This window comes from Peromyscus eremicus, chromosome 6 (assembly GCF_949786415.1).
Source record: "Peromyscus eremicus chromosome 6, PerEre_H2_v1, whole genome shotgun sequence".
Lineage (NCBI taxonomy): Eukaryota > Metazoa > Chordata > Mammalia > Rodentia > Cricetidae > Peromyscus > Peromyscus eremicus.
The window spans coordinates 41,730,366-41,756,563 of NC_081421.1; the positions used below are offsets into that span (position 1 = coordinate 41,730,366).

At 40.3% G+C, this 26,198-nt stretch overlaps 1 protein-coding gene across 2 annotated transcripts in view; it reads right to left on the reverse strand.

Annotated features, from left to right (window-relative positions):
• Veph1 (ventricular zone expressed PH domain containing 1) overlaps positions 1 to 26,198 on the reverse strand; it is a 198,172-nt gene that overhangs the window by 47,495 nt on the left and 124,479 nt on the right. Inside the window, exons 9-10 of one of the 2 annotated variants that reach the window (XM_059264717.1) lie at positions 18,114 to 18,253; positions 13,256 to 13,390 (exon numbers count right to left, since the gene is read on the reverse strand). In XM_059264717.1, the coding sequence (XP_059120700.1) occupies positions 13,256 to 13,390; positions 18,114 to 18,253 (275 nt within the window). The remainder of the gene's footprint in view (positions 1 to 13,255; positions 13,391 to 18,113; positions 18,254 to 26,198) is intronic. The other variant, XM_059264718.1, reaches the window with a different exon arrangement.

Sequence of the window (26,198 nt, forward strand, 5' to 3'; positions counted from 1 at the left end):
AAAATTCTAAAATAATGTGTCCTAGCTGATTACCATTTAGAGATTTGTTTTCAGTCCACATTGTTTCAAACACACCTGACAGTTCCCAGGATAACTGGTCAGAGAGTTGAAGCATAAATAAAAGTGAAAATCCTGAGTGGAACAAAATGAGACCTTCTGATGCTCCCAAAGGCTGAGACGTAGTGTTTCAAATTATGGTGTTAATGTGCTTGAACAGATAAATGCACAAGTAAGTAAATAGTGAGCTTATGCACAGGATGCAACATTCAGAGCCTTCTATGAAACTGCAGTGTGTGTTGGTAAGGCAAACTAATGAGGGTTGTGGAAAATAGGCCTCCAGGGAAGGCAGTGTGAGCCAGTGTCAGAAGCAGGCAGGCTAAGGTGCCGAATCTCCCTTTCAGATCAACTAGATGGGAAGCCTAGATGCAGAGCAGGGGCTTGAGTCCATGAGTGCGGAACCAGGCTAAACAGGAGGGTGTTATTAAAACAGCAGAGGCAAGGTAAAAGAGATTTTTAAAAAAGGTGTAACTAAGAGTCTATTGGAAGAAGCCATGCAAAGGTGTTCCGTTAGTGACTAAGGGGTGAGCCACACGGGGTGGGGGGTGGGGGTGGGGGTGGGGGTGTGGGGGTGTGGGGGTGGGGGGTGCGACTAGGAATTGGGGCAAGGGGCTGGAGAGAACAGGGTTCAAAAGTTTATTCAGGTGCAAATATTTGGCATGCTTTGGCCAGGAAGGGAGCTATTTGGAAGGACAATGGGCTAAAATGCAGAGTTGGGAGACTGGAGAAATGGCTCAGTGGTTAAGAGAACTCTGCATTTCCAGAGGTCCAGTGTTTGATTTTCAGTACCTTTGTAAGCCTGTAACTCCAGCTCCTGTGGATCCAATGCCTTCTTCTGGCTTCCACAGGAACCCTCTCACATACAGCATGCATACATACAGACACATACGAAAAATACATTCTAAACAAATAAAGTTAGAGTTTAATAAGAAAAGGGGAAGAAGAAAATAGTTCTATTTAGGAAGAATGCTGTAGTAGTAAGAATGCCTTTAAGTTCACAGGGTCAGTTAAAACTGTTTTTTGTTCTTGAGTATCTGCTGTATACCAACTGAGTGTGTGAGTGTGTGAAGGTATGTGTATGTCTGTATCTCTTTCTCTCTAGGTAAACATACACATAAATAAAAGTTAAAAAATAATGCAATTTTTTATGAGCACATGTTGAGTAGTCAGGGAAGGTTTCTCCATTAACCAGAGTTAACACGTGTACATTTCCTTGTATGTGTGTGTGAGTGTGCACAGGTGTATGTATATACATGCATATATAGAGATGCTGTTTAGATTTTATCAACTTGATACAAGCTAGAGTCTTCTGGAAGAGGAGATCTCAACTGAGAAAAAGCCTCCATCAAATTGGCCTGTCTGCAAGTCTGCGGGGCATTTTCTTGGTGGCATTTAATGTGGGAGGGCTGAGCACACTGAGGGTAGTGCCTTCCCTGGGCAGGTGGTCCTGCGTTGTTCTTGTTATTTATTTATTTATTTATTTATTTATTTATTTATTTATTTATTTATGAGAGAGAAAGATTTGAAGTTTGGCGTGTGGGTGGAGGGGGTCTGAGAGGTGTTGGGGGAGGGAAAATATGATCACAATGTAGTGTATGAAATTTTCAAAAAATAAAAATATTTTTAAAAGAAAAATAAACAAAGGAAGGAAGGAAGGAAGGAAGGAAGGAAGGAAGGAAGGAAGGAAGGAAGCTAAGCAAGCCTTAGGGAGCAAGCCAGTAACAGCAGGGCAGCGGCATTCTTCTACGGCCTCTGCTTCAGTTCCTGTTTTCAGGTTTCTGCCTTGAGTTCCTGCCTCAGCTTCCCTCAGTGGTGCACTGTGATTGGGACACATAAGCCGAACTAACCCTTTCCTACCCAAGGTGCTTTCGGCCTGTTCTTTATCAGTACGAGGAAGCAAACTGGGAAAGAGACCTCCCACCTTTTCTTTGAGACCAGGGTCTCTCTCGTTGGCCTGGAACATCACCAAGAAGGCCAGGCTGGCCAGGCCAGCAAGCGCCAGGGACCCGTCGGTCTCGCCTCCCAGTTTTCCATCCCTGGGAGTACAAGCATGTGCTGCTTTGCCCAACTTTTTATGTAGATTCTTGGAATCCAAACTCGGGTCCTCACTTGTGAGCAAGTGCTTTAGAGACAGTACTTGCCCAGGTCTCCCCGGTTCTTTTAACAGGTAAGCCTCCCGTAAGTAATCTTGTAACTTGAACTACGGCACTTAACGATACTGTTTCATACCATTAAAATGTTTATAATAGCTGTACTTTCTTATATTTTTGGTTGTGAGCCTAGCCTTTAACGGCCGAGCCATCTCTCCAGCCCCAGGTGTACTTTCTTAACATCCCTTTATGTGGATAATAATTTTAGTATCTGGTCTTCAACCATTTAAACGAGTTACAAGTTATTCCACATTTTTTTGTTTGCATATCTTATGTTCTATGTACATTTATATGATTTCTTTAGAACAGAGTTTTATCTTAAGGATATTAAACCTGTTCCCTCATGTTTGGTACAAATAATATATTTTATGTTATTATGTATGATCGCTTTTTTATCTTTTTTAAATCTTTAATTTTTGTGTAATCCTCTACTCCTTGACAGGTTTAATAAAATTAAGAAGACAGAAAAACATGTGCAAAGAGTAATGTAATGAATGACTACGAGCTTCTCAGCTAAACGGGAAAAATGGTATTTTTTTTTCCAGATTATTTAAATAAAAACTTACAGAGCTGTTTGTTGTGGTCCATGCCTGTGATCCCAGCAGAGGCAAAGAGATAAGGAGTTTGGGGCCAGGGTAGACTGCTTAGTGACATTAGAGAGACTCCACCTCAAAAATTACAATGTATAAGTAAAATAAGATAAAATCACAGGTGAATTTGAGATCTCCTTAATTCCTCTCACCAGCAAGTCTCTCCTGCTTTTCTCAGTCTTTTTACCCAAAAGCAACCCCATCCATCAAAGCTGTAGCCCCAAAAGCAACCCCATCCATCAAAGCTGTAGCCCGATTCTGAAGTGTATTTTTATAGCAAGCTAAGACTGCTTGATGCATTTTAAAAATTTATGCAAGCTATCACAGGGCTTATGTAGGTTTTGCAATTTTCTCATCGAAATCTTATACTCCAAAAATTGGTCTTGTTATTTTATATGCTCATTTTGTTGTTAAGCCCATCTCGGCGACCACGCTTTTCTTCAGTCTTTGGTTGGAGGTTTGTGCTGCTCCTGAAGGTGTTGATACAAACAACACAGGAGTTCACATCTCTGCATGTGTTTCCTGTTGCAGGTGTGTGAATGCTTTGCCTAGACATGGAGTCACATGGTATTAGCACACGTGAATAATACATAACCAGCTATTGCCAGATCACTTTGGAGGGGTGGTGCGGGGAACTTTTCTGGGCTAGACCCAGGGCCTTGTGTGTGCTAGACAAGTGTTCTACCACTGAGATGTATCTCCTTGGGTTGCTTTTTTATTTTAAGTCAAGATATTACTCCTTTGACAAAGTAGGCCTAGAACTCACTCTGTGGTGCACGCTGGCCTTGAACTGGTGATCTTCCTGGTTTGGCCTCCCAACAAACTGTGATACCAGATCTGGCTCAAGTTGCCTTTTAAAGAAGGCTATACTGAGAAAATAGCCTTATGCCTTGTTTAGGACAGAATATTTTTGTATTATAATACAAAACTTCCTTATGCTTAAGTATTTTTTTCTGATAAACTTAACCGTAATTAAGACTTTTGGAAAGACTACTCCTCATTCACTCTGACTGTCAAACTAATGATTACATAGATTTCTCTTAAGTATTTTTAATTGGGTCTACCTGCTTTGATATTAATAGTATATGAAATCTCCATTTTTTCCTATTATTGTCAATTTGGGCATCTTGGTATTATCACAAGATTTTATTTTTGTCAATCTGGCTATTATAAAATTGCATAACATTAAAAACATTTAAGTCAGTCACTTCAGTGATATTGTGTCTGAACATCTTGTCCTCCATGATTTGGTCACTTGAAATTCATTATAAGTATTTCAAATACTTTCTCCAGCTTGTATAACAAAGTCTTTAACTTTGTTACAGTGTATTTAACTAGACAGAAATTAAACTTTTTAGGTATTTAAATTTATTCATATTTTCTTTATGAGTTTTGCTCATTTGTGCCCTAAATTTTTTCTTGTCCTGAAGTTTTCAGATGACTTTTGTTATTTTCTTCTAATTAGAGTAAAATTTTACTAATTATATTTAGGTCTTCAATTTCTCTCCACAGTGTTTGAGATGGACCTAATTCTACCTTTTGAACCCAGTAAAGACACAAATCATCACACTATTTTATAAATATTTAATTTTGTTCTAAATGACCTGAACTCTTTCTTCTGTTACCTATGGAATTCCATATGAATTCAAGACTGGCTATGGACTCTGTTCTTTTATTTCTTTTTGTTTTGAGATATAGTTTTGGAATGCAGTCCTGTGTGATTTAAAACACTCTGATGATTCTCCTGCCTCAGCTTCTCAAGTCAAGTGCTGGGATTACAACGATGTACCACCTTGTCTGGCTCAGACTCTGTTCTTGTTTTTGGTGGTGGTGGTGGTGGTGGTGGGGAGGTTGAGACAGGGTTTCTCTGTGTAGCCCTGGCTGTCCTGGAACTAACCCTGTAGAAGGGGCTGGACTTGAACTCAGAGATCCGGTTGCCTCTGCTTCCTGAGTGCTGGGATTAAAGGTGTGCACCACTTTGCCAGGTTTCTGATTCTACTCTTTATTGTTGATTTACTTCTGAAGCAATAGAGCAAGCATGGAGGGGTTAGGGATTTAATTCAGTGGTAGAGCGCTTGCCTAGGAAGCGCAAGGCCCTGGGTTCGGTCCTCAGCTCCAGACAACAACAACAACAACAACAACAACAACAACAACAACAACAAAGAACAAGCATGGGTTAGAATAAGCTTTCTTTTCAGAAAAGAAAAATTTCCTCCTTACTTTTATTTCTTACAATTCTTCTGTTCATTTACAATTTAGGATCAGCATGAAGAGGCTCAGCCTGGTGGCATAGGCCTGCTACCCTAGATACTCAGGATGCTCAAGTAAAGAGATCTTGTGAGTTCAAGGTCAACCTGGACCAATTTAGTGAGATGCTATCTCAAAATAGAAAGTGGAAAGAAGGCTGACGACGCACATAGTTCAGTGTTAGAGGATTTGCCTAGCATGCACCAGGCCCTTTGCTCAGTCCTCAGTTCCAGATGAACCCAAACAAAAACAAACTAGCAGCAATAACAAAATCAGAGTGAAGAAATTCTATTGCTGATATGATCAGGAATAGCACTGTATTCATATTTTCATCTGGAAAAATGTTCGCTGTGATAATGATTTCTTATTCATATGAATGACGCATCTTTTCAGTGTTGTGGAATATTAGTTGAAGATGTGTTACATTTGTTTATGTTGTGGAACATTTGTTTAATGGTGCAAAGATGTGTTGCATTCTTTTATGTTGTTGCAGTTGTTTAACTCTGTGAAGCTGCTTTACTTTGTCTAAAACACCTAATAGTCTAATAAAGAGCTGAAAGGCCAATAGTGAGGAAAGAGAAAGGATAGGTGGGGCTGGCAGGCAGAGAGAATAAACAGGAGGAGAAATTTGGGAAGAGAGATCAGGGAGAAAAAAAGGAGAGGAGGACATTAGGGGCGAGTCACCCAGCTACACAGCAAGCCATGGAGTAAGAAGTAAAGAAGGTATATAGAATAGAGAAAGATAAAAGCCCAGAGGCAAAAGGATATTTTTAAAAAATTTTTCTTGAGACAGGGTTTCTCTGTGGTTTTAGAACCTGTCTGGAACTCACTCTGTAGACCAGGCTGGCCTTACACTCACAGATCTGCCTGTCACTGCCTCCTGAGTGCTGGGATTAAAGGCGTGCACCACCGCCACTGCCATGCAGCAAAAGGAAATTGTAAGTGAAGAAAAGCTGGCTAGAAATAAGCCAAGCTAAGGCCAGGCATTTATAAATAAGAATATGTCTCAGTGTGTGATTATTTGGAGTTGGGTGGCAGGTCCCCCAAAGAGTCAAAAGAGAAAAGAGAAAAAAAATAACAACAAACATTTCAGCAATTCAGGTCTTCCAGTAAGGCCTTCGTTAATATAAAGAAAAATGTTCATTAAAGAATTCTTTTCTATTGTACCCCATGGACTCATGGGTTTGAATACTTGGTCTTTGGCTGAAAGTGCTGTCTGGGAGGGTTGTTAAACTCTTAGGAGGTGGAGCCTTGGTGGAAGAAGTGGGTCACTGCTTGTGGGCCTTGAGTTTTAAATCCCAGCCCCACTTTCTGTGGGCTGTCTGCATCCTGATTGAATCTGCAGTGTGCCAGCTGGTGGCCTGCTCATACCATGAGGTCTTCCCTGAGCTGATGGAGTGTAGCCCTTGAAACTGCAAGCCAGAGAAACCCTTCCTCCTTTCAACTGCTTCTTGTCAGGCATTTTAGCCCAGAGATAAGAGAAGTAACAAACATGGTACCTTTTTATTAAATGATTATTTTTACGTTCCTTATAGATTTATTTTTGTCATAAATGATATTTTTATAGCATTTTCATGTCTAGGTTATTCTTGATCTTACATCAGATAACTTCTTGTTCCTCATTATAAGTTCTAAAAATTAAATGGTTTTGTATTTTCTGCACACATGATCTCTTTGTCCATAATTTCTCTCTGTGTGTCACCACTCCCCTCTTTCTATAGTTTCCTCTGTATCAACTCCTAGCGCTCTGAGTTCTCACGTCTTTCTATTAGATAGGAGCTCTGGTAGAAGCATAAATGCTGAGCACGATAGTGGATATACTGCCGGAACATGGGCCATGAATAAAGCGGTGTGAGGAGATTTCTGAGACCTAATGAGAAAACTCCAAATAAAGACAAGAGTCTTGTGATCTCTGTTTGCCTGTAATATGGTTCTTCTTGGAATGCATTTCTGTGCCCCTCCCAGGTATAGCAGACAGGAGTGAGCTTACTTCAGGTTATTTGTTACAGCTGGCTATTGTTATTCATTTACATGCCTCTGTGAAAAAACATGCTTTTGCCACATACGGCTTGTCCCTGTGACTGTACACTTTACTCAGGTGACTTCTTAAGCCTCAGAATGTAAATTGATGTTCTGAGTAAAGCTGGCTATTGCATGAGACTTTAGGCTGCCTCATTTTAGGCCCCACTCTCCCAGGTTCATACCACCAGCTAGAGCAGTAAACAATATACCATTGAGTTTTAATTACAGCAAGTGCCCTTACATTTTTCTGTATGTCTAAGTTAGTGCTAAGGATTTGATATTTATTTCTCTTTCTTGCAAGTTTTAAAGAAAGTTTTAAAGAAAATATTTAACTTCCTTTACATATTTTCCCCTTAACAACTGTGTGTACATATTCCTGATAGTTTCTGGACTAAACACTTGGTTCTATTTGACTGTGTGTTATTTCTTTTTTTTGAAGAAGTGGAGTGATTTAATCATTACACTTTTTTGTTATATTTTGATATTTAGGTTACAGCTATTTCACTTTTTTTTAACCTTAGAAACTTAAACTAGTGTCACTTGCTTATCTAACTATGTATTTTAAAAACTACGTGTGTGTGTGTGTGTGTGTGTGTGTGTGTGTGTGTGTGTGTGTGTGCAGATACATGTGTGCCTTGGCACATATGTGGAGGTCAGAGGACAACTTCTGAGAGTCAGTTCTCTTCTTCTACCATGAGTTCCTAGTATCAGACTCAGGGCATGAGATTTACAGTCAGCACTTTTACCCATTGCTTGTTGGTCCCTTTTGACAATATTTTATCCTTACTTCAAAGTCTCAGAAATCACCCCACTAGAATTTAAATTGGAACTCAGTTAACACACGAATTAACTCAGGAATCATTGACATCCTTTTACTACTTATGACTCCCATCCAGGAACTGACCCATGACACGTTCATTCAAACCCTGTTTCAAGTCCTGGTTCTGTCCTTGAGGAAATTCATTTTTCCCTACATAATTAATTACTGTAAAATAGGAAAGGTAATGCATTTATGTCATGATGCTGGAATTGAGGGCTGAGAATCCAGCTCAGTGCTACTTACTTACCTATCTGCATGAAATTCTCGGGTCCAACACCTAGTCAAAAACAACACTGGACAGTGATTGGCACATCCTAAATACTCAGTATAAGATTAATATTATTGTTATTAGTACTATTTACTTCAATAGGATTCTTTTTTTCCTACTTTCCTTTTTACCTTTTCACATTTTTTGCCTTTGTTTTGTAAGACAGAACAAAGGAGCACAGACTGGTGTTGAACTTTCAATGTAGGGTCGGTTTCTCAGCCTCCCAAGTACTGGGAGCATGAACATCTGCCGCCAACTGACTATAAAAGGATTCTTTATCTCTACACTATATCAGTGTACTGTTGATTTTAACTCCTTATTTGTAAGAGTCTACTTGTTATTTCTATCTGGTGTTCTACTTGTTCAGTAGGCCATTGTTACTTTTCATGGCTTCAGTGAGCCAGGCAGGCTCTTTGGATACTCGGATCATATGAACTGACAGACAAAATCTGTATATTCTGGTTTTAACTGAAAGTTAAATAAAAAATCTCTAATATTTCATCACTAAGCATAATTTTCTTTTGTTAGACAAATATGTATAATTCTAAAATATTTCTATTTCTAGTTAGTAACATTGCTCATTCATTTTGTTCAGTCAACACACATAATTGAATGACATTATATGTTTGTGATTCTTTGGGGGCAAAGTGTACTTCTTGTATAAGACAGATCTCATTAGGGAGACAGACTGCGGTGGTGTGAATGAGAATGGATCCCAAGGGCACATATGTTTGAATGCTTGGACCCCAGTTAGTGGAACTGTTTAGGAAGGATAAGGAGGTATGATCTTGTTGGAGAAGGTGTGTCACTGGGGGTGGGCTTTGAGGTTTCAAAAGCCTACACCACTCCCAGTGTCTCTATCTCTGCTTCCTACTTGCAGATAAGAGTAGAAGCTCTCAGCTACTGCTCCAGCACCATGCCTTCCTGCCTGCCTGATGCTGTGCTCTCTGCCATGATGGTCAGGGACTCTTACCTTCTAGAACTGTAAGCCCTCATAAACTCTCTCTTCCGTAAGTTGCTTTGGTCATGGTCTAGCATAACTAAGACATAGACAATAACATTTGATATAAAATATATGGTTAATAAAAGTTTGGATCTCATTCAAATTTTTTGTGCCATGAATACCTAGTGATAATATTTTTTCACTTGAATCAGTGAACATATGCATCATACAAATAATACTAACTTTTTTCTCACAGTTTTGTAACTTTGGAGTATAACATTATATAAAGATGTCACACTTCAATTCTTCTGTGAGACTGGTAAGAATGTGTAAATGATAAATGCATTGAATTTTATGTTGAAAATTCTTGGAAATCTGGAGAATGCTCTCTGATAAGGTTGGTCTGATTAGATTATAAAATTATAAGAGATTATCCTTGAAATTAATCTTTCTATCTCTACTCTGATTTTTTTCTCAGTGCATCTAAGGCAGATTTGAATTGTGTTGTATAAGAGGAAAGTGACAGGGACAGGAATAGGGGTAGAATAAGAGGGAGGAGGGAATGAGGGAGAGAGAGGCAGCGGTGGGGGGTGGGGGAAGACACAAAAGGAAACTGGAGCACAGAGACAAAGGCCCCAATGAGTGGCAAAGGCAGGTTTTAACCCCAGGTTGTGCTATTCAGTCATGTGTATAGAGGAAGAAAGACAAGGAATGCTGCTGGACAGAACAAAATGTTGGTCCTTCTCATGCAACACAAGTGATGGGATCAGCTGTCTATTCAGAGCTCAGAATCCCAGGCTGTTTCCACCTTCTGTCAACCTAGTATCAGTAATTGCTTCTAGTCACCAGGGTAGGAGAAGGGAGAAAACACAGACACTCACATTGACTTTTGAAAGTCTAGGACTGGGGTGACACAGAACTCTTCTCATGTTTCATGGGCTGAGGCAAGCCTCTGAGGCAAGCCTCGAAGCCAAGCCATGCTTCAAGAACAGGATGCTCGCCTGTATCCAGACGAGAGAAGAACCAGATGCATTGGTGACAGCCCTGACGTCACCTTGGTATGCAGTCTAGCTCCAGTTCTGCTACTGACTTTCAACAGGTCCCCTTGTTTCCAATTTTAACATTTGGACAAGACAGTATTCGTTTGCTCAACGGACACTTATTGTTTGGGTCAAGTACAGTATGACCACGGAAATGAAATGGCAAATTTGAGGAAATCTCTGCCCTCAGATATTTGCTATTGTTTCAGGCTCCAGGTAAGTGGGAGGATAACATGTGTATGCCATCATACATGGTCTTAATTTCATGAATCTTGGTGACAGAACTCAGTTCTAAAATTCCAAGTTTCTATTTAAAAATACTAGAGTCACATTCTAGATCGTCAAGCATTCTCTCAGATGTGTATTCTCTCGAGCACCTGCTTCTCTTGAGAGCCTGAATTCTCTAGACTGGAGTGAAAGTTCAGAAGTAGAGAGACAAATGCCATCACTTCCATACCACTGTGCATACACGTGTGTGTGTGTGTGTGTGTGTGTGTGTGTGTGTGTGTGTGTGTGTGTGTGTATGTGTATGTGTGTGCATGGGGTATATGTGTGTGTGTGTGTGTATGTGTGTTTAGTGTTTGTGAATATTCTGGAGCATACTGTGGAAATAGAGAAGTCCCTGAACAAGCCTCAGCTGTTTTGAACTTAATATGGAGAATGATAGCAAGGAAATATGGTTGAGAAATTTTGGGACAGACAGCTTTGCCACACCATGTACATCCCAGACACCAACATTTTTCTTTTTTCATGAATAAACCAAATTATGAAACTTAGAACATTTCCGAAAATTGCCTTTACAGTTACCTTTTCCCTGGAGGGATATTTATTGGCATGAAGCAAGAACATGAATAACAGTAATAGCAAGTACAAAACTGATTGCCAAGTAATTTTTTTAACCTCTTAGAACTTGAAGTAGGTGCCAAGTTTCAATTTTCTTGTTGTCTCCAGTTAAAATAGCTAATGCTTAAAAAATTTGTAAGAATTGGATGCATTGTCTTTAAGCATAATATAACAGTTGAAAATTTGAGTGAAATATGCAAAGAATTTCATTTACTTTCTGCTGACATGGTTGTGGGATTTCCTTTTTCTCTCAATACCAAGCGTCATATTCTTAAACCAAAGCCAAAAGACAAGGGAACAGAAGTTGAATATTCCTCTGGTTTTTTTAGGCCTCCTGTTGGCTATCCCTCATGTAAGAGATATTTTCACAGTGTAACAGGTTTGGATTGATTTGCCGCTTGTTTGTACTTCCTTACTGTGCACATGCATTTTGTGTGTGTGCACATGCATTGTGTGTGTGTACATGCTAGTGCACGGACATGTAGGGCACAGAAGAGGACATTGATGTTTTCCTCTCTTGCTTTCTGTCTCATTCCTGAGACAGCGTCCCTCACTGAAGCAGAAGCTCGCTGTTTGTGTGAGGCTGGCTACCTGCAGCCCTCTGAGAATCTGCTTCCTGTCCCTGCCCCCAGGTCCCTGGGGTCCAAGCACATGCAGCCATGCCTTTTAAAATGTATGATGCTGGGGCTTTGAACTCAGACCATCTTGCTTGTAGAGCAAGAGCCCTTACCTAAGGAGATATCTCCCAAGTTCTTGTTTGACTTTACTTAATATTGACATGCTTATTTCCTTTCTCAAAAGCAAACCAGTGGAGGGAGAGAAGGGGAAGGTTGGTCAGATGGTACCAAGTTATAGCTAGACAAGAGACTGACATTGTGCAGTAGAGTGATTATAGATAGTGGATAGTGTATATGTATTTCAAAGAGCTATAATAACAGATTTTGATTTTTTTCACAAAAATTCTAAATGTTTGAAATTGAGATATTTATCCTAATTTGAATATTATACAAGATATACATGTATTTAAGTATCCCATAATACTCCATGAAAATGTACAATTTTTAAAAGAAAAATCAGGTCAGAGACAATGATCAAATATATCAGAAATTCTGGATTTCCCACTTGGCATCCAGCACCCATCACTGGGAATTCTTAAGAGTAAAACCAATAATCAGAGTCCTTGGTCTAGACATGGCTCATTGTGGGAAGCCGGCAATGGTCAGAGAAGTTCTCAGTAGCCATCTGCATTTCCCACATGCATCGTCTCTTGAGTGACCCAGTCTACGGTAGCGATACCAAGTGCTACCTTGTGACTGTCAAACCTTCCTCTGTGACAACCACGCTAGCATTTCAACCACCACAATGCACAAACGTGCCACCCTTCCTATTCATCTGCTGATGTTAACAAAACACTCTAGGCTGAGACACTTGCAGAATTTACTTCTTACAGCCCCAGAAGCCAGGATACTTAAGACCAAGGCCCTGGAAAGTGTGATGTGTGGTAAGAGCTTGGTCTGCTCCCAGTGCACACTGAACTCTGCCTCCTCTGTGGATGGCAGAAGGAGAGATGGGCTTATCTGGTTCTTCCTATCCCTTCTACAAAGTCCTTAATGGCATTTACAAGGAAGGGTTTTACCTCATGATTTAATTCCTTAATACCCACCTCTTTATTCTATCACACAGCACATTAAATAGGATTAATGACATTGGGGGATTTGAAAGTGTCCATACTACTTCAAACCATGGCACTTTCATCAACCCCAAAATAATCCAGCCTTCCAAGTATGATTCCTGTCTTTGGCCAGGCTTGCAGTAAGCATTCCTTGATCCACACAGCCCCATGGCTTTTCTCACAGGAAACCCTGAGCTCACCAAAGTCTCTGTACCACACCTGCCCTCTATCCAAAAGCCAGGTCTATTCTGCCCTGTGATATATTTTCTGGTACAGCTGCCTGCTAAGGAGGTTTCAGTCTACCATGAGGGTGATAGTATTGCTGACACGAGGGTGATTGCTATTATTAGCATAAGGCCTCACTGTATAGCCCAGCTTGGCCTTGAACTTGTAATCCTTCTGCTTTGGCTTCCTGTGTGCTAGGATTACAGGTAGGTACAATAAGATCAAATTCCAAAAGTAATTGTTTAATAAGTATTTTCTGATAATAACAGAAGGGAAACAAAGAAGGGAAAATTGAACTGTTAAGAACAAATGCAAACCATTTAAACACAACATTGCATCTTGGTTTAAAATAACGTGTGTGAGGAGAAAAGCATTTACCTTCTGCTGTGGAAATGTGGACTCTGTCATGGCATCTTCAAAGCTGTGGGTTCCGCTGGCCTGTGTCTTCTCCCACAAGGCTTTGAGGAACTGCACAGACCCACTCTGAATGGACAGAGGCTCAGGAAATAGGCTCTGCATAGGCATAAGGATGGAGACATTACATTACTTCTTGGCCCAATGACACACTGTGACAGGCTCCAAGGTGCTATGGAGGCCTGCTTTGAATGTTAATATAACTTTTAGTGATACACCAGAAATCTATACTGAAGAACAAATATATGATTTAGCTCACACTTCTGAGCTTCTAAAAGAAATTTTAAATTAATATTTATATTTTTGCGTATATATGTACCTAAGGCTTGTAATATAATGCTATCTTAATGATTTCCCAATAACATTACTTAGTTGGAAAGTGATAAATATAAATATTGATATTGAATTTATCAAAGATCTGAGAATGAAGGCATAAAGTTAAAACTGGAGTTTAAAAGAGTCTATTTATATACAAAGTGGATTATGAAGAATAGAGATCAAACAATTACTAGAATTCATTATATAATTATGAAGTATAACCATTCTGATTGAGTATAGGAAAAATAAAACATTCTTCATCCTAAAATGTGAAACAGGTGAATATTCTTAAAGCTTTAATGTTGTGCTGTCAATGAGACATTACATTTAAAAAAAAAAACAACATTTAAGTAGAATTCAGTACAGCCAACAAGAATCAGCTTTTCAATGGGCATGCTAAATGTACGCTTACATATTTACTAATCTATGATGTGACTAGTAATCCTTGATATATTGGAAGGTTCCATTTACAGATGTGAGAAGCCAAATCAATTTAAGAATTTTGTAAAAATATATAGAACACCAATAAGTGACATAAATAACATTTATTCACATACAATACCATAAATGCTATTTGTTATCATGAGGTAGATTCAGTAATGAGACTGGCTTGTAAGTTATATTTTCATGACAATGACTGAGACCTTCTAGACTGTTTGTGTACACAACCTTCTACTTAGTGAGTGAGAAATACTAAATATTTCTCAAGGAAAATCTCATGATTGTCATCATAATGAGTGAGTGTCCTCTTGTGCTGACTGTGAAAAGTGGAGAATTGTGGACCCCAAATTAGTGACTGACAGGTTTTTTTATTAACTTTAAAAAAAATATATTAACTTTTTTGGGAATGATTACTTTTATTTTCTGTGCATTGGTGTTTTGCCTGAATGTATGTCTGTGTGGGGGTGTTGAATCCCCTAGAACTGAAGTTACAGACAGTTGTGAGCTGCTGTGTGGGTGCTGGGAATTGAACCTGGGTCCTCTGGGGGAGCAGCCAGTGCTCTCAACTGCTGAGCCATCTCTCTAGCCCAAATGACAGATTTTAAAAGTTTATGAGCCAGTAACTGACTGAAATTTACTTTGTGCACACACCCTGGATTTTCTGATTATTTTCAGAGTCATTACAGTACATGATGTTTTGTTTCAAGAAGAGCAGGGCTCTATTTAATGAATCATTAATCCACAGAGGAACAGGATCTAAGTCTGAAAACTCCGTGAATGTGGGAAGTTGACATGACAAGGAGAGTTGGCCAAGTAGACAAGACCAGTGATGGCTTTGTACTTACTAAATAAACAAAAGTTTGTTGTGGTTTTGCCCCAAGCCAGGATTTACCCAGATTGCATAAATCATAGATATGAACAAAGAGAAAGCACTACAATAAGATAAACTCAAAGAAAACATTACAAAGATATGCTTTCTGGGGATTTCCTTAAAGAGGAAGAGAAAGAATCAGATTATCAATAAAACAAGATCGAAAGAATGAAAAAAGAAGTTTTCTTGGTGTGTTTTCAGAAAGTTAAGAATAAAGCCCAACATGGAGCCAAATACAAAAATCACTGATGAAAACTATTTGAAAAAATACAAGTGGAGGAAAATTAATATTATTATTATAAGAAAAAATTACTTTTTATGTTTATGTGCAATTTGGCTCACACCAAAGTCTGAGCTGTTCTTTGCAAGATGTTACTGTTCTTAAGAAGACAAACCACAGTAAAAACTAGCAGATTCTCCACCTTTCCTTACTGTAGTTACATTTTATGACTGTGATGCACTCAGGACTACATTTCATTGTTTCCTGAATAAGCCTGACTTCATAAAGAAATGTTAGACTATTTTGACTTGTGACTTTTAAATTTTATTTAATTTTGATTTTTCCTTGTCTTAGAATTTTTTGTTTGAAAATTTCATGTATGCATATAAGGTGTTTGATCAAGTCCACTCCTCTATTCCCTCCTCTCCAATTCCTCCTCTATTCTCCTACTACGATTCCTTCCCAGTTTCACATGTCCTGTCTTTTCTTTTCAAACCTAGTAAACCCACTATATTCATGGGTATTTGATCACCCCCTGGAGCATTGGTAGCCTCTCGGGGGCTGCATCCTGGAAACGCTAACTAACTCTCTCGAAGCACACATCAATTGCCAATAGCTTCTCAGCTAGGAGTGGAGCTTTGTGACCATCTCCAAACTCTGTGCTGTGATTTTGTCTGATTTTGTCTGGCCTGATCTTGTGTAAGCTGTTGCAACCACCATAAATTGATGTGCAGCTGTTACATTGTGCCTGTTTTGTTGTGGTCACCCACTACCTTTGGCTCTTAAAATCATTATACCCTCTCATCCATGATGATTCCTGCCTTGGGAGGAAGTGTGGTACAAATGTCCCACTTAGTATAAATGTCCCATTTAGGGCTGAGCACCCTAGGCTTTTATGCTTTACATGTTGGCCAACTGTGGGTCTCTGTGTTAGTTGTTAGTTGCCATCTACTGTAAAAAGAAGCTTCTTTGATAAGGGTTGGGTGACACACTATTCTATTGGTATAACACTAAGTCATTAGGAGACAGTTTAATACTATGCCCATTTAGCAGAAAAATAGTAGTACTTTTCTCCCTGAGGGCCTGTGCTCTACCTAACCATGAGTTTTTGACCCTGTTAATGATGCCAGGCATGAGTTCCATCTTGTGGAGTGGGCCTTAAGTCCAACCAGAAGCTATTTGGTTACTCCTATATTTGTGCCACTATTGTGTCAGTGTGTAATCTTTTCAGGCCACTTACTGGAGCTTGCAGAACTTACAGTTGGGTAAGGTTGATAATTACTTTTATCCCCTTGTAGCATGTACACTGTCTTTTAGCATTGTAAAAACTAGCCAGTAGGGACAAGGCTTCCAAGTTGGTACCAGCTTGATTTCTTTATATTCTTTGATTCAAGTGTGTGATGTCTTCAGCAATGCAGTTTTACCATGATGTTCTAGAGCATGTTATTCTCAACATGTGGGGTTGCAGCCCCTTTGACAAACCTCCATCTCCAAAAATATTTACATTATAATTCATAACAGTAGCAAAATTTCAGTTATGAAGTAGCAACAAAATAATCTTATGATTGGGGTTACCACAACATGAGGAGCTGTATTAAAGGGTCACAGCATGAGGAAGATTGAAAACCATTGTTTTAGAGGGAAGCAGAAGTAACAGCAATAGCTTGTAATGGTTAGTTATCTTTGAGACCTAACAGGCGAACAATTTGAAAAGAGGTAACCTATATTGGGCACTAGGCTTTATATTTGATAACCTCTGATGTCTAGGAAAGGCATTGTTCACCTGTAATTTTTAAATACTCCATTAAATTGAAAAATGTTATTTATTAATTAATAATTTATGTGTTTATGGGCACGTGCATGCTGTGTTATACAGATGTGCATGTCAAAAGACAACTTGCAGAAGCTGGTCTTCTTCCGTGTGGATCCAGTGAATTAAACTCAGGTCATCAGAGCCACCTCGCTGCCTCAGGTGCTTTTTGTAGGTACTATTATAGAAATATTTTATTAATTGAAGTAATTATATGGTTGAATCACTTTGCCTTGACTTTCAACCATATTACAACACTCAGATCCTGCATTTTCAATTCTGCCCACCCTTCTATTACCTGCAAATATTTCCCATTTTGTTTTCAAAACACAGATGTTGTTGGTTGCTTTTTACTCTTTGACTCTTTTGGGGGCCCATTACCCAGCTCCCAAATAAATATATGGAAGTTTATTCTTACTTATAAATGCTTGACCTTAGCTTGGCTTATTTCTAGCCAGCCTTTCTTGGCTTCACTTAAAATATCCCATCTACCTTTTGCCTCTGGGCTTTTACCTTTCTCTATTCTATATACCTTTCTTTACTTCTTATTCCGTGGCTTGCTGTTCGGCTAGCCCCTGGAATCCTTCTCCTCTCACCCCTAGGTCTTCTCTTCCCATATTTTTCCTCCTATTTATTCTCTCTATCTGTCAGCCCTGTCTATCCTTTCTCCTGCCTTGCTAGTGACCATTTAGCGCTTTATTAGACCATCAGGTGTTTTGGATAGGCACAGTAACACAGCTTCCCAGAGTTAAACAAATGCAACATAAAAGACTGAATACATCTTTGCATCATTAAACAAATATTCCACAGCATAAACAAATGCATCACATCTTTAATCTTCTACAACACACAGGTAACAATAAAAAGATCACTGAATTAGAGATCCAATGATCTGAGTTGTGCCCTTCAATTTCCTTAATCAATAAAAGTGGTGTTTAAGATCTCTTCTGGTACTGACATCTCACCTTTATATGTTCTACCTTTATATTTTAAGTGCAAATTTAATGCTTCTAGTGAGCAGTTTTAAATAAGAATCTCTTTTTATGATGCCATTTTGGCATAAAATCTTCATTGTTTAGTTGAAAATTTTTCAATAAACGTAATTATAACCACATGTGCTAGCAGCTCATCCAGGACCCCAATGAGCTTGACTTATACATACCTGTTGGAAGAGGAACATGATCTGGATCCATGGCTGGGGTGCTTGGCTGATGAGGATGAAACTGGACTTGCTGTACAGGCAGTAATGACCCTTTAAGGAACAGGTAAAGAACAGCTTTGCCACACAACTTCTCATGGTATCTAGAAATAATATAGTATTAAACATTAGTTATGCTTTATGATCCAACAAGTAAGCACCTTTAGGAACCATTCTTAGGTTTTCCAGCAGTGAGCTAATGACTCCAAGCAACTCTGGATTTGGGAGTGGATCCATTTCATAGAAGGTACATATATTAAATGTATGTAAATGTAAATATGTTCAAATGAATATGGCTGAGACAGATTGTATTCTGACAACTTTGATCTTCTTTTAAATACCATGCAATGAAGAAAAGATCAGGCAACTCTGAGAGAAAGGAAAGCCATCGAGTTACTACAAAGGTCCGCATGTCACCATGCTGTAGTCATCTGATTGGACACATTCAAGTGGGGACTTGGGAGGATAAACTAATGAATGAACAGAGGAAAGGCAGAATCTACCGGTGGTGGGTAGTGTGCTGCTAACTGTTGATGCTGTTCCTTTGGCTGTGTGTGAACCATAAGATAGCCTCCACTAAACTCCTGGCAGAAACGTAGGCTCCTGTGCCCTGACCTTGCCTGGTTGGAGAGGCAATCTCAATCTGAAAATCAATAATCTGCAGAGTCAATGGGATCATTCCTTAAGGACAGGAAAGTGGTGGGAGGGCGATATGGGGCTGAAGCAGTGAAGGACCTACAATTAGGCAGTCAAGAATAAATGGATGAGTGAATGTTGTAAGTATAGGTTGAGACTGTATGTGCTAAACGCTGTGTGAAGTTCTAGATAGTAACAATTATCCTCGATTGAATTCCACATGTTTACATGCTGGATTCCTTGAATTTTTCCAACCCTGTAAGATGAATGATGTTATTGTTTGCATCTTAAATGTCACCCAAAGTCTCCTATGTTAGAAGCTTGGTCCCCAACTAGTGGACTTTGAGGATGAGGGTGACTAGTTATGAGGAATCTAGCTCCATCAGTGGATTAATCCATTAATAGGCTCATAATTTGATGGCATTATTGGGAGGCAGTAGGAACCAAGAGGTGAAACCTATTTGGAAGTAGTAGGTCACACTAAGGGCACGTCCTGGAAGTTTATATCATAACCTACCCCTCATCCCCTCCCTCACCCAGATGCCTCCAGGAGAGCATCTTCCTCTTTCATGCATTCTATATTACCTCAGGTATAAGCCAGAGAAGCCAGGTCACCATGGACTGAATCTTGGAAACCTTGAGTCAGAAAACCTTTTCCTTCTTTAGTTAGTTCCTACTGGCATTTGTCACAGCAATGAAAAGCCAACTAATGCAGATGTTACCATTTCTCCTTTAAAAGTGAGGACTCAGGTCATTAGAAAGTTAGTCTAGTGAACCGCTGAGACCACCTTGCTCACCTTCTAACCCTGCACACTATGGATTAGTAAATAAATAGATAAATTGTGTTTAGACAGATGAATGATGTTCAGGGACCTAGAAAAAAATGTTCATTTTTTTAACCCTATATCAGTTTGAGCCAGGATTTGAACCAAGCAGGGCTGAAACTATGTTGAGATACATTAAGATCTACATACTAGAGGGATATTTAAATTTGTGGAGTCATATTGATAAATCACCAGGAATTTATTGTTTCAGAATTAATCTGACTTTTAAAATGAAATGTTTTTAAAATTGTCATGAATTATGTCCTACTCATAAGAGTAGAAATGGATTGGAGTTTCTTTTTCTTTTTATAGAAGGTATGTATTTTATATGTATGAGTGTTTTGTCTGCCTGTATTTCTGTGCCCCATTTGTGTGCCTGGTACCCACTGAGGCTAAAAGAGGACACCAGCTTCCCTAGGACTGGGGTTCCAGATAGTTGTGAGCCATCATGTGGGTGTTGTGTATTTATGCTTTGTTATAAATAAACACCAATTAGATTTACTTTACTCACACTGGGACTCTGTTTCATATATGAACCACAGGGTCTCAGATCACATAAAATGGTCAAAGCACTAGAAGAGGAATGCCTTCACCCAGGAGCATGCACACTGGCTGTGGAAATAAGTCGGCTCTGGACAGTGAGGTTTCTGTTAATCTTCCAGCAAACTCAGTCTCCTTCAATATTCTCATATTTTCTTCAGAGCTTTCCAAGCTTGGAAATCTTTTTCTATATCATTAAATTTTAGTTGTTATTTTTTCTCTGTGATTTTCCCCTCTGATGCATCACAGAGCATTAAATAGCAGACATGAAATAGTTGTTGGATGAATGAATGATTAATTAATATTGGTCACTAGCCTGAGAATAATTAGAGGCCATGATGCTACCATGACTATTAAGACGCTTATATCCAAATGAGACACATTTGTAAACAGTGGTCACAATTTGCTTTAAGCTCATGAAACAACAGACATAGGGCTATTGTTGCTGAGAGAAATGAGTAAGGCATTCCAACTGGAGATCAAGGGATGAGGGAAATGCTTGAGATACACCTCAAAAAAAAAAAACCAAGACTTTGTACTTAGAAAAAGCATTTTAAGTAGAATTGTACAAAGACTTGCCCTTCATTTTTTCTGATTAAAGAACAATTCTGATCCTGAAAAAAAAAAAAGGTGAATTGTGCCTGTGGGATGACATCTGAGGCCATCTTTTGGTCTCTGTGTGTCCACCTGTATAGACACATGAACCCTCTCCACATAGTTTAAATGCCAGTGGTGTGATATTATGGTTTCTTGTTCAAACATAATCTCTTAGCAGAAAACCTGAGGAGAGGTCCTTCTCCATTCACGAACATACAGCTGTTGAAGCAACAATACAGTATCTCATACTGTGTGTGTGAAAACCATTTAGGGATCTACTTTACTGAGTCCTGGGACGAACCCCTTGATTGACAGGGGCAATAAGGGGATAATCACACAATACGCTTTCCTAGGATTTGGATGCTAAAAGGCAAGCTCTTGGTTGAACTGCTAAATTTCCATGAGCACTGATGAGGATCCCCAATGCTCACATGCTCCCACTTTAGGAGGCCTGGAACCTGCTCATGCCTGTGAGGACCTTGGCCACCTATCAAGGGCAGCAATCTTGTATGGGAAGTTTGACCTCCAGAACTGAAGGAGACAGAGACAGTTGATAGGCAGGATCACTGAGGTCACTAGTGCTAGTGGATTGGAAATGGTTGGGCTGGGACAAAAAGAACATTCAAAGCACAGTAAGCTATCAGTCTTCACTCTACTCTTGGTGGTACCCACTCATCTCTCCACTGGACCAGGAGGTAGCTCTGAATCTTGCATAGATGCTGCCAGTGCCTCCCCATTTGGAGACTGGTCTAGCCTATGTATGGACTTTCCTGCATCTACCTTGAAGGGCCTTGACAGAAACAACTTGTTCTTTTGTGACCAAGAACTAGTGTCCAAAGACTTCTGCTGATGAGCCAACTTTATCTTTTTATGTATAAGTCTGGGCCTCTTGTTCAGGGCCACTTCTTTTTTTCAAATTTTTTATTTAATTAAAATTTTTCTTTCATTTTACATCCCAATCATAGTTCCCCCTCACCCCTCTCCTCCTGTTTACTCCTCATGCCTTCCCACTACCCTCCACCCCACCAACATCTACTCCTCCTCTTTCTCTGTTCAGAAAGGGGCAGGCCTCCCATGAGTGTCAACAAAGCATGGCACATGCCGGGCGGTGGTGGCACACGCCTTTAATCCCAGCACTCGGGAGGCAGAGCCAGGCGGATCTCTGTGAGTTCAAGGCCAGCCTGGTCTCCAAAGCGAGTTCCAGGAAAGGTGCAAAGCTACACAGAGAAACCCTGTCTCGAAAAACCACAAAAAAAAAAAAAAAAAAAAAAAGCATGGCACATCAAGTTGAGGCAGGACCAAGCTCCTCCCCCTGCATCAATTTGGGCGAGGCAACCAAGCATGGGAAATAGGTTCCCAAAAGCCAGCTCAAGCACCAGGGACAGGTCCTGTTCCCACTGCTAGGAGCCCCACAAACAAACCAAGCTACACAACTGTCACACACATGCAGAGGGCCTAGGATGGTCCCATGCAGGCTCCCTAGCTGTTGGTCCAGAATCCATGAGTTCCTGGGAGCTCAAGTCTGCTGTCTCTGTGGGTTCCCCATCATGACCTTGACTTCCCTGGCTCATACAATCCCTCCCCGCTCTTCAACAGGACTGCTGGAGCTCGGACCAATGTTTAGCTGTGGATCTCTTCATTTGCTTCCATCAGTTACTGGATAAAGGCTCTCTGAGGACAATTAGGGTAGTCACCAACCTGATTACAGGAGATGGCCAGTTCAGGCACCATCTCCACCATTGCTAGTAGTCTTAGATGGGGTCATCCTTGTGGATTCCTGAGAGTTTCCCTGGGACCAGGTTTCTCCCTAACCCCAAAATGGCTCCTCTTATCAAGGTATCTCTTTCATTGTTCCCCCTTTTCATCCTGCCCGCAACCTGCCCAACCTGATTCCTCATGTTCCTATCCACCATCTCACCACCTCCCACCCCTGCCTCAAGTTTACCCAGATCTCTTCTATTTTCCCTTCCCAGGGAAATCCATGCATTCCTCGTTGGGTCCTCCTTGTTACCTGGTCTCTCTGGGTCTGTGGATCATTGGATATCCTTTATTTCACAGCTAATATCCATTATGAGTGAGTACACACCATGTTTATCTTTCTGGGTCTGGGTTACCTCACTCAGGATGATTTTTTTTTTCTAGTTCCATCCATTTGCCTGCCAATTTCATGATGTCATTGTTTTTTAACCACTGAGTAATACTCCATAGTGTAAATGTACCACATTTTCTTTATCCATTCTTTGGTTGAGGGGCATGTAAGTTGTTTCCATGTTCTGGCTGTTATGAATAATGCTGCTATGAACATGGTTGAGCAAGTGTCCCTGTGGTATGATTGAGCATATGCCCAGCATTTGTATAGTGAGGTCTTGAGGTGGATGAATTCCCAATTTTCTTAGAAACTGCCATACTGATTTCCAAAGTGGCTGTACAAATTTGCACTCCCACAAGCAGTGGAGGAGTATTCCTCAGGGCCACTTCTTATATTATTCAGGCTTTCAGTAAGTGTGTGTGTGTGTGTGTGTGTGTGTGTGTGTGTGTGTGTGTGTGTGTGTGTGTATGTATGTGTGTGCTACATTCTCACAGGCCACCATGTGCTTCACTGTGTTTCTGTAGTTGGACAACATTAGAAATTAGAAATTTCTAATATAAGTGAGCCACACTCCTAAAAATGGTGGGGTAATATGGCAATTCTTGGATGAGTCTGCTGTTCTATTCTATACGTCCCTTCCATCCATTGTCTCTTGATCACGTTTGTTTTTTTTTTTTTTTTTTTTTTTGGTTTTTTCAAGACAGGGTTTCTCTGTGTAGCTTTGCGCCTTTCCTGGAATTCACTTGGTAGCCCAGGCTGGCCTCGAACTCACAGAGATCCGCCTGGCTCTGCCTCCCAAGTGCTGGGATTAAAGGCGTGCACCACCACCGCCCGGCTTGATCACGTTTTAAAAAAATTTTATACTCCTTGCAGATCAAGAAGCCAAGACCCTACTTCAGGACTCAAGCGCATCTCATATAGCCTACTACAGCTTGTACCAGAACCAGAAGACATGGACAGTATGGTATATTGGAGAAACTAGGTGCAATCCTTGTTCCAACAGAAGACAGCTGTGGACTGGCACAGAATCCCTCTGGCCATGGAGAATGGCCTTACATAGCACAGTGAGTCTATTCTGAGAGGGAACAATTGTGATTTCATAGCATGTGTGTGTTTATTGGTAATTAGCAAATAACAAAATAAAAGTGCTTATATTTTGAATTTGAATAAAAGACCTTGTTTCAATTTAGGCTCTACCCTCACTGTTCTCACACATCTCTTGTGGGAAATCCAACACTACTAAGTATTATCTGGCCTTTCAGGCTTTTTCAAAAACCTTGGTTTTCTGAGATGCATCCATGTTATAGAGGTTTGGATGCTAACCCTAACCCTAGCCTGTAAGCATCCATGACCTCCCACCTTCTTCATGGGATGATGCATGCCAAGTTCTGCTACCAGCTCCAGCAGGAGGTAGACACCCTTGGATCAGGGCTCTGGTGGCTTCTGAGTGCTGAGGTGGCCGGGGCTGAACCTGGGCAAACACTTAGATAGGTGGCCATATGAGAACAGTGCACCATGAACACTCTACTGTTAAAAGACTTTCAAGTTTTATACTCTGGTGCCTGCAGTGGGTAGGTGTCTTACCAATTCCTGAAACTTCCCCAAAGATACACTTTTAACTGTACAGTTGCCAATTGCTTGACGTCTGTCCAGTCACATTGATTTCTTGACTTACAGCTTCTCTGCCCACAGCTGTAAGTTCTCTTATGCTCCTTTTCTGGACAAATGCATTGTAAATATGTTTTTCTTCATGATTTCCTCTATAAACTAGTCTAACAGCAACCAGCAATAACCATGTACGAACTGGAATGCTGTGTCTTGAAATGTCCTCCACCAAGTTAATTAGTCGGTTACTTTTGAATTTAGTGTTTCTCAAAATTAACAGGAAGACCTTTGGCCTAATTCCCAATAGACTCTTGCTCCAATCTGAAGCATCATGAAGACAGTATTTACTGTCCACATCTCTTTTGACATTCTGTTTTTCTATACTTGCACCAGAGTGACCCAATTAAATTCTGCTTGAAAGGCATTCTAGAACTTATCTAGCCTGCATCTCCAGCCTTTTCCAGTTTATCTCTACAAACCCATGTCAAAGGCCCAAGAACTACAGGGTCAGGTTTAGGCACCGTAATGACTCCACATTTGCAATTAGTTTTCTGTATTTGTTACTTTTGTGTTGTTGTATCCACAGCACTTGACAGAAACAACTTAAGGGGAGAAAGATTTATTTCTGCCCACAGGGTCAAAGGCATTCAGCTGTCATGGTGGAGGAAGTGTAGCAGGGCTGTTCAGTCTTCAGCAGAAGCATGGGACTTTGTCATGGGCATCACATCAAGCTGGGAAGCAGGGAGTGAGTACAGTTTTTAAAGGTCTTTGTGATGTCTGCTGTTGATGGTCAACTTGAGGGGATTTGAAATACCATGAAAACAACCCTCTGTCATTTTCTGTGAGGGAGTCTCTGGATTAAGATAACCGGGGTGGGAAGACCCACTCTAACTGTGGACAGCATCATTCCACGGGCAGGTCCTAGACTGACTACAAAGAGGGAGTGAGGTGAGCACCAACATGCACCTCTCTGCTTCCTGACTGTGGATGCTCTAAGCTCGTGCTGCTACATCCCCATTCCATGAGGGACTTGAATCCTTGTATTGGCCAAGTAGGACCCCAGGTAGACCCCTCCTGCTGTTAAGTATTTTGTCACAACAATGAGAAACTAGCCAATGAGTCTCCCCGCGGTGACTCAGCTTCACCCACTGAAGCCCATCTCCAGAAGGTCCCACAGCCCTCTGAAACAGTGCTACCAGGCAAGGAACAAGCTTTCAAGGCATGAGCCTGGGTCTATGGGAAGCACTTTACATTCAAACCGTAATGAATCTCTTGACAGATGTACAGCTGGCAAAGACTCTCCCTTTCTGCAAGCTGTGTCTTTTCCTCTGTTAATTGTTTCCTGTGCATGTACAGAAGCCTTTTAATTCATGCAACACCATTTGTCAGTGGTTGCTCTTATTTCCTGGGCTACTTGGATGTTTTTCAGAAAGTTTTTGTCTATGCCTATATATCTTTAAAAAAATTTTAGGTTAATTTAAAATTTTTATATCTAAGAGTATTTTGCCTGCATGTATGCATGTATGCGTGCCTGATGCCTACAGGTGACAAAAAGGGGTTTTGGTTCTCCCTGGAACTGGAGGTGTGGGTGGTTGTGAGCCACCATGTAGGTCCAGAGAAGCAAACCTGGGTCCTCTGGAAGAGCAGCCAGTGCTCTTAACCACTGTCTATCTATTGAACCACCATGTATGTTTACCTTGGAGTATATTTCTCCAGAATTACAGTTTCAAAGTTTCTGGTTCCACAATAAGGTTTTTG